Below are 15,324 nucleotides of genomic sequence, written 5' to 3'. Positions count from 1 at the left end.
GCTGACAAATGTAGCCTAATTTCTCAAATGAATCCAAAGCTTCTGTGCTTCTTACATGCACTAAATATACAAAAGTATGTGGACACCCCTTTTAAAATAGTGGTTTCAGCTATTTCAACCACACCCATTGCTGACAGGTGTATACAAAGCCTCCGAAATTGCAGCCCAAATAAATGTCTCGCAGAGTTCAAGTAACAGACACATCTCAACATCAACTGTTCAAAGGAGACTGTTTGAATCAGGCCTTCATGGTTGAATGGCTGCAAAGAAACAACTTCGAAAGGACACCAATAAGAAGAAGAGACTTGACTAGTTAAATAGAAGTTATATGAAAAAAGCCAGCAGGCCTGTCAATGGGAGTACTCGGTGCAGCTGAGTGCCTGCTGTGACTACACACCCAAAACTCCCACTCTCTCCTTCAGTACCAAGTAGCACCTTTGCTTGCTCGCTGACTGACTAGCTGAGCTCCAGTTAGTGTGGAGCGGGAGCGATGACCCTTTATCGAGTCTGTCCGCATGGGAGAGCCATAACGGCTGGTCTGCAGCCACTTCAGAAGACGAGTCATTCAGGAGTGGAGTCTCCTCCTATTGATTTCCTATGGGGCCCTTCTTACCCTCTGACATGGTGGGTCTCGCGGTTAGTGAGGGATTCGGACCAAGAGATGTGGCGCCGTCGGAGTTTGCGTGGGCGGGTGGTTTGGGTAAATGACTTATTTTCTAAAAAGCAATGAGAAATGGTCATCCCACTCCCTCGTAAAATTAATAAGGTTGTGAAAAGAGAAATTGGTAGGAAATGTTGTTTTCCTAATTCCAAAATAGAAGATATATTTGTTGCCTTTTAATGGTTATATTAACCTGCTGAACTCACTGTCAAATCAGTCAACTGAAAACTCAAACTGATGCTAGGCCTGACTCCTCTCCCCTGCATAGTATATTATGGACTTGTTGCTTGGCTTTGGGGTGAATCCATGGTCTCCTCCCACCAGCACCGAGGTGGTCGCTCGCTGCTCCGCCTGACAAAACAAGGCCTTTGATCCATCGGTTTATTTATTTTTTCATGTCTCATGTGCAGGCAGCTGGAAGGATTCAGGCCAGAGGGTGACCAGAACTGAAACACAACTATACCCTCTTCCTCGCTCCTCCCATCCCACAGATCGTGAGCCCAAAGTCTTCCGTACCATTCACCCTGGAGAGGTAGGTACCAGACATGGTGTTTTGCCTGAGTTGAACATTGTATTGATGTCGTTGTTTTCCTTTTTTACTTGGTGCACTTTACTTGTACTTTACTTGTACTTTACTTGTACTTTACTTGTGACTTGATGCACAATGATGATTTTATTACTTAAAGGGGCAATCTGCAGTTCAAACAAAGCGGTCGCCGGTCACCCTGCCTCTGTTTTGGTAAAGAGCTCAGGGATGGGGCTGGAGAAATGTAACCACTCTCAAATTCATAGACAGAGTTATGGATGGACTGACCAATTGACGTGTGTTCTTGGGGACTTTCAATGCTGCAGAAATGTTTTGGTACCTTTCCCCGAGATCTGTGCCTCGACACAATCTTGTCTCGGAGCTCTACGGACCATTCTTTCAACCTCATGGCTTGGTTTTTGCTCTGACATGAACTGTCAACTGTGGGACCTTTATAAAGACCGGTGTGTGTGCCTTTCCAAATCCTGTCCAATCAATTGAATATACTCCAGGTGGACTCTAATCAAGTTGTAGCAACATCTCAGGGATGATTAGTGGAAACAGGATGCTCCTAAACTCAATTTCGAGTCTCATAGCAAAGGGTCTGAATACTTATGTAAATTAGGCATTTCTGTTTTTAATTTTAAATATAAAAAATATATATATAAAAAAATAGTGTTATGGGTATTCTGTGTAGATTAATGAGGAAAAAATAGTTTTGAATAAAGAAAAAAACAATATGTATAGCAAACGAATATTGTCCTTTTTTAATGTGTAGTTTAATCACTTGACCCTTCAGTGCTCTTCCACTTCCAGTATCCCCAAAAAGGACATTGATAGGAAGAGGCACAACATTTTATGTAAACACAAATACAAAGTTGCTCCAATGTTAGGCCAACAATGGTTGTGGTGGAATTCTATTCTCCCAATACAATATAGTGAGATTTATTTCAAAATAAAAACATTGGTCAGTTATAATTTATGCACACATATAATGCAATATTACAGACAAGCTGCATTATTCAGTTGCGTAATTGTTTATTTCTGTGCATTTGAAACTAGTTTTTTGTTTTATTTGAAGTGACTTGCTGTGCTTTGATAATAACAACCGCTTTTTACGCTGTCAAAATGTCGCCCTACTACCTCATCTTTTTAAACGCCTCAAACTGTATTTTGACAGCCATACCATTGCTTTGCCAAAACGGCTGCATTAAAGGGATAGATCCTTTTTTTATGCTTTTGAGTGCACTGTTACGTGATTCTTATACTTTCTACTTGCATTGCTATATGCTTCAAAAATGCTAGCCAGAAGATGCTGGGCATTACTAAATAACTAGCCAACAATCTTTAAAATCCTGTTTTAGATTAAATGAAGGCTTATCTAAGGTGTTTAAGTGGAAAATGTGCATGAACAAAAAGCGTGCACTCTCCCTTTTTTAAAGCAGTTCACCTGCTTACAGCAGGAGTGCCTAGAGCAGGACACTCCATCCCCAGTTGTACCGAACCTGATTTCAGTTATCAACCAGCTAATTATTACAATCAAGTGCACTAGATTAGGGTTGGAGAGAACCTACAGGGTTGGAGAGCCCTGGCCTAGAGTCTATTTCGAGGTCCGAGAGAGATCCGGTTATTAGTTCACCCAAGTCTCTTACCACAAATTGAACAAGTCCATCTTCACTCCGTTGCCCCTTGGCGGTGCATCAGTCGGATGAGCTTGATGTCAGCCCCGATTGGAGGAGAAGAAGAGATTGCCAGTGAAATGTTTATTACGCCACATTTGTTTGGCAGGCCATTAGGCAGCGTCTTGCCCTCCAATAAATCTTCACTCACATGATGATCACTGGAGAGCATGTCTTTCCCTGGGAATCGAGGACCTCACTTTAAGAAATCATAGCCACTCGTCAGATTGTCCCAGTCCAATGATGAGAGGGGGGAAAGCAAGGAAATGAAAAATAACAGAGAGAGTGCAAAACCAACCAGATGGGCTTCCTTATGAAGAAATACAATCCATCCAAATAAGGATTGATACATCCTGCCTTCAGGTAAGGGAGGTCATTGTGAAAGGAAGCAAACAAACTCAAACAACAGCTAAAACGGGACTAACCACTTCATTCCCAGGGAAAATGGAAAACAAAACAAATCAGCCCCTGGCAAAAACCATTATTAGGCTGCTTACTAAAAACAACACTTCAGCAACCATGCACCAACACATGCCCTCTCCTGTCAGCAATCGATAGTGAGGCATTAGCATTTTGGAGATATATCCTAGAAATGAGGTATGACCTAAGGGTATTGGTTTTTAGAAGGCAGCCAATAGCCATGCGTTATGACCATGGCTACCACCTCAATCCACATCCAAAGGGACCTCTGTAGCAGAAGCCTCAAAGGCCATGCAACATCTCTTTCATCATGGGGACCATAGACCTGGGCTACTAACGTAATTATACTTTGTACATTACAGTTTTACAGGGCTGTAGGCAGTTTTGAGTGCTATTCCCATGAGTGTAACCGTGTTGCAGAGAACCTTAATCACTTTTTGGGGAGGGGAGTGTTTGGAAAGACGTAAGTAAACACATTAGCTGGCAATCCCCGGGTAATGACCTCGTGTGCAGGGTTGTAGAATTTGCTTGGCTGTCACCGAGATAAATTAACCATTGTGATAATTGTTGGAAATTACCAGAGATGCACTGCGGCAAGTTTGCCCAGTCCAACTCCAAGAAAGGACAGTTGTCTACCTTTAAGAACATGAATATGGAGCCAACTAAATAAAACAAGCAGCATTGCAGATAATGCGATGAACGAGATGCGAGACTTCGCTATCACTGTCACACGCAGTATCTGCACATGTGCACAGGTTCGCTTCACGCCGTTACAGCGTGTTAGGTATGGGACCATAACAGTGGAGACGTCTACCCTTTGCTCTTCAATGGTCTTAGATTGTTGTGGAAATTGACCCACTATGCTGTTTACTCTGTGCATCTACGTCATATCCCTGAGTCGTTTTAAGCTCATTTGTTGACGCTCACCATGATCGAGAGTAATGCAAATTCCCATTCTCTGCAAAGACATGTAAGAGAATAGGACCTTGATTTTGCCAAGGTCGTCAGGGAGTTGTGGTAAAAGGAATTAAAGCAAATAAAACCTAAGGCAGATGAAGTTGGTCCTAAACTAATCTAAATGTACTCCGTTGTCTGTTCTCATACTATCGCAGTAGGCTTCAAGGTCTTGATCGCTGATCGGCCAAGCTCTCTAGAGGTTATGGTTCTACGGCCTTTCGCTTTTAATTTGAACCTAAACCACAAACTGTTACTTAACCTAAAACTATGCACAGTTTCCAATGTTTTGCTCTCAGAGGGATCAATGGATTTCTGAAGTATTATTTTGCTGGATTGTGGTAGACAACATCTGCAGTACATTAGATTTTAATTAGCAAACCACTACTGGGTTGTTCCCTGTTTTGTACTAGTTTGTTGCAGTTCTGTTGCCGTGCGACATTACTGTTTTGGCCACAGCAACACTTTTCTTCCCCACCTAATATTACCTGGGATGTGGAACAAATTCCTCAGAAGCATGCTTTCGTAATAATTTACAGTCGCTATATTATCTTAAGAGCAAGTCTCTCCTCTCGCTGGTCTATGGCGGCGTCTCGGGTCGGTGTACCCCAATTCTTCTCAGTAAAGCTCTTCCTGAGCACCAAACCTTTGCCTGCAAACAGAGCCACACACACACTTGCACAGTCCAGAGACCATGGTCTAATCTGAAAAAGGTAGTAATACAATTAAGAGTTTATGGTATCCAGGCTTAAATACATGATTCAACAATCTATTACATACAGCCTTTAAAGGGATCATGTTATGTTGTCTGTCACGGTTTCTGCTCAAGCTCTCATGAAACCATCAAATCTTAATAGTCTTACTACCTTTTTTTTAGATTAGACCATGTTAACCATTAAGTGAGCAAATGGCTTTTGTGATTTGCCAAGTCATCCATTCTAGCTCATTGCACACTCTGACCTGTTGTAATTTGGGAACTGGTAAATGACAGTTGAGCTCCTATAAATGTTAGGATAGCTTAATTCTGGTTTTAGCTGATTCACGTTGAGATTAAACCTGACTGATTTGGATTGAGACTTAATTTGACTGACCTGAATGTCTTTGAGAGTGATGAAGTTTGAGGACATTTTTGACAACTTGCTTCCAAACAGGTCATCACCTTGTCCCGGAGACATTTACCTGATTATCAAAATGTCACGCCAGGATAAGCCTACACGAAACACAGCCATTATTTGAAGTGTTTCTAAAATCCCCTATGGACAAATGAATGGTGGAAAAACGATTGGAACCATTTTCCTGTTGGACCGCTAGGTTTTATGGGTATTATGACACCTCCACTGTGGGGCTCTATAGGCCCTGAAAGTTGCGGGCATGGGTAGGCCTCGGGCATAAAATCCATGCCCATGCAGGGCTCTAGTCCTGGGAGACAAACTCGGTTTTCCACCATTTCATTTCAGGGAGAAGTTTTAGCGCTCACATACAAGATCAGAGTCTTACTAAGGGATGAACTGTAGCACTTTAAGTTTAAGGGCACGGTTGTTTTTCAAAGACAGGTTTTCTTTTCCGATAGATATCCTCATGTCATGAAAAGTGCATTTGGAGATAAAAGGAATCATCGGATAACTCCTGCTTTGCTCCAACTTTGATTAAAAAGAGGCGATGTAATACAGATCCCCGTGCTGTGTGGGCTCCCGTTGTAGTGTTCAGTGGGTCTTTCACACAAAAGGTTCTCAAGGTTGTTGAAATGTTGGCTAAGTGGTCGCTGGTTAGGGCCTGCAGAGAATTGTTAGCAATTTTTCTGCATTAGAAAGCAGGCTGTCAGTATGTTCCAGTGGCGTAAAGAGCGTACATTTTAAGGACAAGAAAATGGTGCTGTCTGTTTTGCTTAGTATAAGGAATTTGAAATGATGTTTACTTGTACTTTTACTTCTGATACATAATTTTATTTTAGCAATTACATTTTACTTTTGATACTTAAGTATATTTAAACCAAATACTTTTAGACTTTTACTCAAGTAGTATTTTACTGGGTGACTTTCACTTTTACTTGAGTCATTGTCTATTAAGGTATCTTCACTTTTACTTTTACTTTTACTATGACAATTGGGTACTTTTCCCACCACTCGTATGTTCCATACACAGTTGCGGACAAATATATTGGCGCCCTTGCACTTTCCTTAAATAATTCCCTATTTCTTCTGAAATAAGTTGAAATTGAAACGTTTTTTTATTCTCCGCCTTTGTTATAGGATTTTTCAACATTGCAGAATCAATTAACATTTTTGTAAACTTAAGTTTACAATTTTTTATTTAGAAAAAAAACATGGCATGGACAAATGTATTGGCACCCCCGAGCTAGTACTTGGGACAGAGACCAAATGTTTATTTCTTTCAATTTCATCTTATTTTAGAAGAATTATAATTCCCTATAAGAAAAGTGCAATATATTTGGCTCCAACTGTCTTTTGCAATGGGACCAAATGAGTAAACAAAAAGCCCAAGCATGACCATTGACAGATGGGTTCTCATGAAAAGCCTCACTCTAGAACTAGTGCAGGGTTGTACACACGCGCACCATCTTACTGCATGACAGTAGCTGAAGACAATGCACTGTGATGAATGGGCAGTTCAATATATCCTGTCTCCTTGTGGGGCGTGCCTGAACTTGCCCAAGCCCTAAACTTTGTAATTACCAACCTTCTTTGCAATGGCGGTCTGTTCCACTCTTTTTGATCCCCCGCAGCATTAATTTCTGAACAGAAAGCAGCATGTTTTCTCACCAGTGATCAATTCAAATTTCTAGGGTTGGCGGTTGTGCTACAACCTTTCAGTGACAGCATGCAGATGCGGGTGTCAGTGAATTAACGTGCGGGCGTGTAGGCTTGGGCATCGCAGACACGTCAATTCACTGACGCCTGCATCTGGATGCTGACACTGAAAGGTTATTGCACACCTCCAACCCCGGTCCCTGCTAGTATTCGTACACCCCACGTACTTCCACCAACACAGGTGGTCTTCAGCTCCCTCACTGTTTCTGCTATTTTAGTGTTCCCTCTGTCTATGCAACCCTTCAGTGTATTTCACAGATGGCACAACCGGTGTGTTTTCTCAGTCAGCTTCCCAGGCAAGGATTTGGAAATGTACCCCAAAAGATACTGTACCCACATTTTAAATACTGAAATTAGTGCTCGATTGAATTGATTGCTCAGTATAGGGTGTCCACCAACTCTGCTCAGAGTGGGTGAAAATGCGCTTTGGGGATGAAAGATGAGTTCAGCGGGAAAGTGAGCCCGTCAGGTAGCATTTATAAGCGCACATTATCCAGCATAGCTGACGTGATGCTGTGCAAATGTTCCTTATTTTGTACCACTTATTTTCTCTGGCCATTTTTTGAGTCACTGTAATTTTGGCCATCCAACAAGGGTTAAAAACTCCAGGAACTTTTTTCTTAGGATTTTTTTTAATGATCTAGACATGAGGTTTGGACCATTGGTTTTCTTAGAGGATTATCTACACAATTCACTTTACCCATTGGATAACATATAGGTTTTTGATTGGACGCCCTCCCTACTCCGTATCCCTTAAGAGTAGAATTTCGCCTGAATTCACAACTTCCATTCAAAAACAAATGCCTAGGCGCTGTCTTATGCTTGTGTGTTTTTATATAGAAATCACACAAAAAAAAACTGCAGAGGACCCTCAATACCAACTATCCGACACTTTGATCTTGTACGTGACATAGTTGAATGAGCTGAGAATCTTGGAATAGTCCCTGAGCAGCAGACTACAAACCAACCCTGCCCGCAGAGTCTCAAAGGACTTCTCAAAAGGAGAGCTGCCTGCCGCCTTGTGAATCAGCCCTTTTTAAATTCACTTGTTTTGTCCCAAGAGGAATCAAGTTGTGTTCGCCTCTGTCAACCCTGACATGCAGTCTTGGGGAAGAAGTCTAGTCTATTTCCTTCCACAATGACACGCTCCGGGGAAATGTAATCTCTATTCCCACTACAGTACACAATCACCTTAGAGCAACATGGCCTCACCTTGCTCACCACCATTCAATGTCCATCACTTATAAAGGCTCCGCAGCACTTTGCATATATGAACCACACATATGGAAAGTGTGTAGTAAGCATACTGGATAATTGTTTTGTGGCAGTTGTGTAAACATTATGTTAGAGTTTATTTCATCAGATCTGCTGGTTGATGGAGACTGGACAAATAGAGCCAATGCAAATAGAACACGTTTGGCCCCCCAAGGGCCAGTGGGATAGATACTGGCTTTGATGGTGTGGGGTTGAATGTATGTGGTGGGAGTGAAGAGTCCAGCCTCCACACATTTCTCAGCCACCCGTAAAAATGCACCTTGTTTGTGCTGTCGTCGCTCGCAACGCCCACTCTGGCTTCAGACAATTGCTGTGTGCTGCGCTTCTCCAGAGGAAAGACAGGCCATTGTTATTGCATTTTTATCCCTGGTATTGCAGGTTTCATCTAATATCATGAGTCAAAACACGCTTTGGTCTCTTTGCGTTAAGGTCGTAGAAACAGTGACATTGAACTCCCTTTATTTAACTCGGCATGTCAGTTAAGGACCATTCTCTTATTTACGAAGATGGCCTACCATGGCCAAATCCTAACGCGGGCGACGCAGGGCCAATTGTGCACAGGAAGCAGTGTTCTCGCCATGGCATGGGTGGAGCGCCATCCATGCGTGCGTGAGTGAGAGATCGGAGTGGAGATATCCCTTCCAGTCTGGTGGTACAAGGTCTGCGTGTGGGGGGAGGGGGGGCTGCATGCCCTGGCCTAGTGCCCAGGCGTGAACTCCCCGGACGCTATGGGGGCTCCTCGACTCTCGGTTGCCTGTATCAATGGCCAGCTCATCAGTCTACCACGGTCCTCACTGTGTGTGCAGTGAGGAGGCATTAACCATGGGGCAGTTTGCTCTTGCTTTCCCAAAGCCGCTTAAGGCTAACCCGCTCGACCAACATGCCATGCCGTCTGAGTTGGGAAGAAGCAGTGCTTCTCTGTTATTTCTGACTCTTACTTGAAATCAAAATAGTGTAGTAGTGGCAACAGTACTAGGTAAGAAAGGGATTTAGCTGAGGGTAAAGGAACACTCCACCCAAAAAGGATCTTTTGGTATTTTCTTTTCTTTTTCAGTATTTTGAAAGCTATATCTCTTAAACTTGATTGCTGACATGCAAAATATTTTGGGACTATATCAACAATGGACTAATGAAACCCATACCAAAAGACTGATTTTTTTTTAGTAAGGTAAGCTAAATACTAGTGTGAAGACTCTGTCACTGTGTCTCACCATGCCACCATTGACTACATTGATATTTTTAGCAGCTAGCATTGAGTTATGTGCTACTTCTTTTGTAATATCAAACACTTTCCATGTATAATGTCTCTTTCAACATCAGCGACTTCGAAGGGCAGCAGGTTTTCGACGCATGTCATTCTGTGCCATGGTCTCATTGACAAGTTATTACCTCATTGACCTTGGGTGGTGTTTTGTCTCTTATTCATTCCTGTCATGGCCCTCGGCGGATGGCATGATGCCATGGTTTGCCACCCCTACGGACTGCAGCTGCTGATTTATAGCCACTGTCCCCCGAGTACCAGTTTTATAGGGTGAAATCCAACCTCCAAATACTACGAGGTGCCAGCGAGTCTCTGAACCACATAATTGATTGGATCGCCTTTGCACTTGATTTTGTTTACGACGTTACATTTTGCACAATGTAATTTTGACCTCCGTTGTTTCCGATCTACACTGAACAAAAATATAAACGCAACATGCAACAATTTTAAAAGATTTTACTGCGTTACAGTTCATGTAAGGAAATCAGTCAATTAAAATCAATTCATTAGGCCCTAATCTATGAATTTTACATGACTGGGAATACACATATGCATCTGTTGGTCACAGATACCTTTTTTTTAAAGTAGGGGTGTGGATCAGAAAACCAGTCAGTATCTGGAGTGACCATCATATTCCTCATGCAGTGCGAGACATCTCCTTTGCATGGAGTTTGTCAAACTCTGCGGTTGTGAGGCCGGTTGGACGTACTTCCAAATTCTCCAAAATGACGTCGGAGAGAAATTAACATTCAATTCTCTGGCAACAGCTCTGGTTGACATTCCTGCAATCAGCATGCCAATTGCACGCTCCCTCAAGACTTGAGACGTCTGTAGCATTGTTGTTGTGTGACAAGACTGCACATTTTAGAGTGGCTTTTTATTGTCCCCAGAACAAGGTGCACCCGTGTAATAATAATGCTGTTTAATCAGCTTCTTGATATGCCGCACCTGTCCGGTGGATGGATTATCTTTTGCACTGAACATTTTTTTGATTTTTTTCAATTTAATCTCAACATGGGACCAACACTTTTTACATGCTGCGTTTCTTAATATTTTTGTTCAGTATAAATTCTTGATCTGATAGCTGTACGTGGCAGGACCTAGTGTGCTGGATTGTAGTTCTAATTCTAGTGGTTCAGATGTTTATCCATCCCCTCAGCATTGCCCCAAATCATGAAATGAAATACTGATAAGATACTGTATGTTCAAAGAAGGAATAAGAGGCCTGTCAGAGAGAGTCACCTTTAGTTACCAAATGTGTTAGTCTTTGAGCACCCTTAGTGGATTTGCCATCAACCGGATGCATCCAGATTTTCAGGGATACAACAAATTCAACCTAGCTTCTTTTTCCATTGAACACCTGATGTGGGAACTCCGCTCAGGCGTTTTCTTTTACGCCTGCTACGTTAGGTTAGTCTTTGAGCGGTCTTTTGGCACCCAGTGCTAATACAGGCCGGTTTCGTAGTTAATATTATGTTAGTACCAGCTTGAATTGGGCTTTAAGATAAAGTGTTACCAAGTCCTATCTGTGTTTCCTGCACCCATGTTGGCTCTTTCTGTTTTTAGTTCCCTGCAGGCCTACTCTGCCACGTCTGTGCCAAGCCAAATGCTTGTGCGTTAGCCAAGCAGCCATGGGAACAGACGTATGGGGCAGCGACCATGCCAGCCTTGTCAGGCTAAAATAGACTATCTGGAGAAGCGACGCTAAGAGCACTCCATACCAGCGTAAACAAATTACAGCACAGTTGGAAGACCTTCACCTTAATCAAAGAACACAACCAACTTGTAAACTACTGCCCTGATACCCTTCTAGCCCTAGATGTGATACCACGCTCCCACTAGGACATTCTGAACATAAATATTCTGAACACATTTGCCAAATGTCTCCAAGATTTGAAGCGGCATCAAAGCCTTGTATTACAAGGAATGACTACCCAGCCGGCACCTTAGTGGTCAAAGTAATCAATTGTATGCATGAAGCAGATTTGATTTCCTAGCAATGAAGTAACCATGTTGCTAAAAATGACTCCCAGCACTGTTAAGCATATGATTACTTTTCGATTTATTTAAGACATAATAATATCCTTTAGACATACGGGCCGTGATGGACTAATATTGGAGTGGAGTGGATCAGTCTGTCGTTTTCCAATCACATCCCTAACCAGAACATCTCATCCCGAACCAGTACATTAATAACTAATTGGGTGGGAATGTTAAGTGCTCATTGCTCTTCTGTATTGATTAGGAAGATCTATTTTATCAGTCATCTTCTCCGGTTGTAATTATAGTGACATGCTTTGGCACTACTTTCATACAGTTTGGTTCCTCACTGGCGGTTGTGTTTTCGCCAGCTAGTGTCGAGTGATGGAGTAGGTGCTTCAGCAGCCGCATAGCAGTCCGGGCCTGAGAGCTGGTGTGAAACATGACTCCGCTGGGTCCGCGGCAGGGTTCCTGCTCATTGAGCAGACATCCACAGGAAAGGCCGACGTAATTCTCGCCATCAATTACTCTTGCAGTCACAAGCCACATCCACGTGCCCCCACATGCCTTACCGTGGCGCGCCGGGGTGTAAACGAGAGCATGCAGCCAGCCAATAAATACCACATCTATCTCCCTCCTCTCTGGTGCTTTTTCTCTGTACCTTCCCTCTGTGAGTGATTAAAAAAATATATATATATTTCTCTTTTATTTTCTCTCCCTCTTTATATCGTTCTGTCTCCTCTTCATTATTCTCTCTTGTTCTTCCCTCTCTGTCTGACTTTCTCTCTTCTAGTCCCGTATCCTGCTTTCTCTGTATCAAAACGTTTCCATTTCACCTAATGCGCTTTTCTCATCCCCCTCTCCTTTTTCATTTTACTCTGTTCGCTCTGTCGTCCATCTTTCAGACCATCTCTCTCACTTACCCAATTCTCTACCTGTCATGTTCTCATTTATCCTTTTTATTCTTTACATCTCCTTTTCAGTTTGCATTCTCCCTCCCTGCTTCCCTCTAATTCTCCCCTTCGTAGCACTTGATGCCTGATGACAGGATGATTGATTACGTCAGTCTCTCTACCATCAAGGAGATGATGAGTGGTTGTAAAGAGTTGCCTACGGGAAGGTTCAGAGGACGTGACTCAGGTCATCCCGTCATCTGAACATCCTCTTTATTTGTCCTCTTCATGGCTTCTGCCGCATCGTTGACATTGCTACTGGTATTTCTACTGCTTTTTTTTTTTTTAAGTCACCATTGTCATTATGATTAGACTGAATCTGTGTCGGCAGAATCTCCCTAATCCACCAACTCGCTGAAGGGAGGGATGAGAACACCCCCACAGACGTTGTCTGGTTTCCTGTCTGTCTGGGGTTCACACAATCATTGTCAGCTTTGTCATCGGATATATTCCTCATCATCGTAGATTCCATTGTCGTCTTCATAACCATCATCATCATCATTATCATAACCTTCATCGCTGTCGTCACCACCGTCACCATCAACACCACCTCCTTTGATCTCCATCCTATTTGTCAGGTGACTGGTAGTGGCTGCACACCTGAATGAGTCTGCCCGCAGTTATTTTTCTCAGCAGACGTATAGCGAGAGAGATTGCGAGAGCCTCCCTCTGCGATGGTGTGGGAAAGCGCAGCTCGATTCGCTGAACCAAGGCATCAATTAAGGGACTGCCAGCCGTGTGTCCTTCTGCCAAGTGGAGTAAAAGGGCTTTGAGTTCCAGTGTTTCCCCACGCACCATGGGCCTTAATAATATCTCCACAGTGTCGATGTCTGTTCCCCCACGTAAATCAAATTAGCATAATATATATATATATATATTTTTTTTTAAATCTGTTCTTTTAAGCTACAGATATCTGTTTTTGCATTGGATGCGTCTCAATTCACCACATCTGCCAATGTCACACGTCCACCTCTACAGTGAAAGGTGACAGAGCTAAAGTGGTGTTTGTCTGACCATGAGACATCCCTAACCTCGGTCATCTCACAAAATCATCTGTAACGTCTAAACTTTTATGACCCCTCTATGGAAAGGTGTCTCTGACGAACACAATGATTTTCTCAGTTTTGCCCCCACAAGCATCTTGGGTCTCATCTGAAGCCCGTACAACTGATCTGACTTCTGTCTTTAGCGTCTGAACAGTTTGGGCTACACGTTAATATGTACAGGTCTGTTTTGCTCTAGGATGCCCACAGGCCTCAAGACTTGTCTGAAGGTCCCCTGGTACCAGTTCCACAAATGTATGGAATTATAAATGGAGACTATTTAGTGACAAAAAAATAAGATGTTATTATTTTATTTGCAGGTATTTAACATGTTTCCTGAACTTTCTTATAATTCTCAGATATACAATGTATTCAGACCCCTTCCCCTTTTCCACATTTTGTTACATTACAGCCTCAAAATGGATTACATTTGTTTTCTTCTCATCAATCTACACTCAATACACCATAATGACAAAGTGAACAAAGGGTTTTATACATTTTTCCTAATTTATATATTTTTTAAAGAAATACATTATTTACATAAGTATTCAGACCCTTTGCTATGAGACTTGAAATTGACCTCTGGTGCATCCTGTTTCCATTGATCCTCCTTGATGTTTCTACAGCTTGATTGGAGTCCATCTGTGGTAAATTAAATTGATTGGACATGATTTGGAAAGGCACACACCTGTTTATATAAGGTCCCACAGTTGACAGTGCATGTCAAAGCAAAAACCAAGGCATGAGGTTGAAGGAATTGTCTGTAGAGCTCAGAGACAGGATTGTTTCGAGGCACAGATCTGGGGAAGGGTACCAAAACATTTCTGATGCATTGAAGGTCCCCAAGAACGAGGCCTCGATCAGTCTGAAATGGAAGAAGTTTGGATCCACCAAGGCTCTTTCTAGAGCTGGCCGTCTGGCCAAACTGAGCAATCGGGAGAGAAGAGCCTTGGGCAGGGAGGTGACCAAGAACACGATGGTCACTCTGACAGAGTTCCTCTGTTGAGATGGGAGTACCTTCCAGAAGAACAACCATCTCTGCAGCACTCCACCAATCAGGCATTTATGATATTGGCAAGATGCCAGAAGGCACCTAAAGGACTCTGACTATGAGAAACAACATTGTCTGGTCTGATGAAACCAAAGTTGAACTCTTTGGCCTGAATGCCAAGCATCACATCTGGAGGAAACCTGGCACCATCCCTACGGTGAAGCATGTTGGTGGGAGCATCATGCTGTAGGGTTGCTTTTCAGCGGCAGGGACTGGGAGACTAGTCAGGATCGAGGGAAATGTGAATGGAGCAAAGTACAGAGAGATCTTTGATGAAAACCTGCTCCAGAGCGCTCAGGACCTCAGAAGTTTCACCTCCCAACAGGAAAACGAACCGGAGCGCACAGCCAAGACAACACAGGAGTGGCTTCGGGACAAGTCTCTGAATGACCTTGAGTTGCCCATCCAGAGCCAGGATTTGAAGCCGATTGAACATCTCTGGAGAGACCTGAAAATAGCTGTGCAGCGACGCTCCCCATCCAACCTGACAGAGCTTGAGAGGATATGCAGAGAAGAATGTGAAAAATTTCCCAAATACAGGTGTGCCAAGCTTGTAGCATCATACCCAAGAAGACTCGAGGCTGTAATCGCTGCCAAATGTGCTTCAACAAAGTACTGAGTAACGGTCCAGAGTGGAGGCGCCAAGGTGCAGTGGGAAAAGAGATGGAATATTAGCCAGTGGGGGAAAGAGTG

The 15,324-nt window shown here is 42.9% G+C and overlaps 1 protein-coding gene across 3 annotated transcripts in view; it reads left to right on the top strand.

The window, feature by feature from the left end:
- The window catches only part of LOC118361543 (phenylalanine--tRNA ligase, mitochondrial-like), a 118,814-nt gene that overhangs the window by 3,353 nt on the left and 100,137 nt on the right, over positions 1–15,324 (top strand). For 2 of the 3 annotated variants that reach the window (XM_035741556.1, XM_035741557.1), the window contains one exon: positions 1,072–1,193. The exons of the other annotated variant lie outside the window; for it this stretch is intronic. In XM_035741556.1, coding sequence (XP_035597449.1) covers positions 1,072–1,193 — 122 coding nt within the window. The remainder of the gene's footprint in view (positions 1–1,071; positions 1,194–15,324) is intronic. 3 annotated transcript variants of the gene reach the window in all.

The sequence above is a fragment of the Oncorhynchus keta genome, chromosome 28, assembly GCF_023373465.1.
Source record: "Oncorhynchus keta strain PuntledgeMale-10-30-2019 chromosome 28, Oket_V2, whole genome shotgun sequence".
Classification (NCBI taxonomy): domain Eukaryota; kingdom Metazoa; phylum Chordata; class Actinopteri; order Salmoniformes; family Salmonidae; genus Oncorhynchus; species Oncorhynchus keta.
The sequence above is the reverse complement of the archived record's forward strand: the minus strand, read 5'-3'. Positions and strand labels throughout refer to the sequence as shown.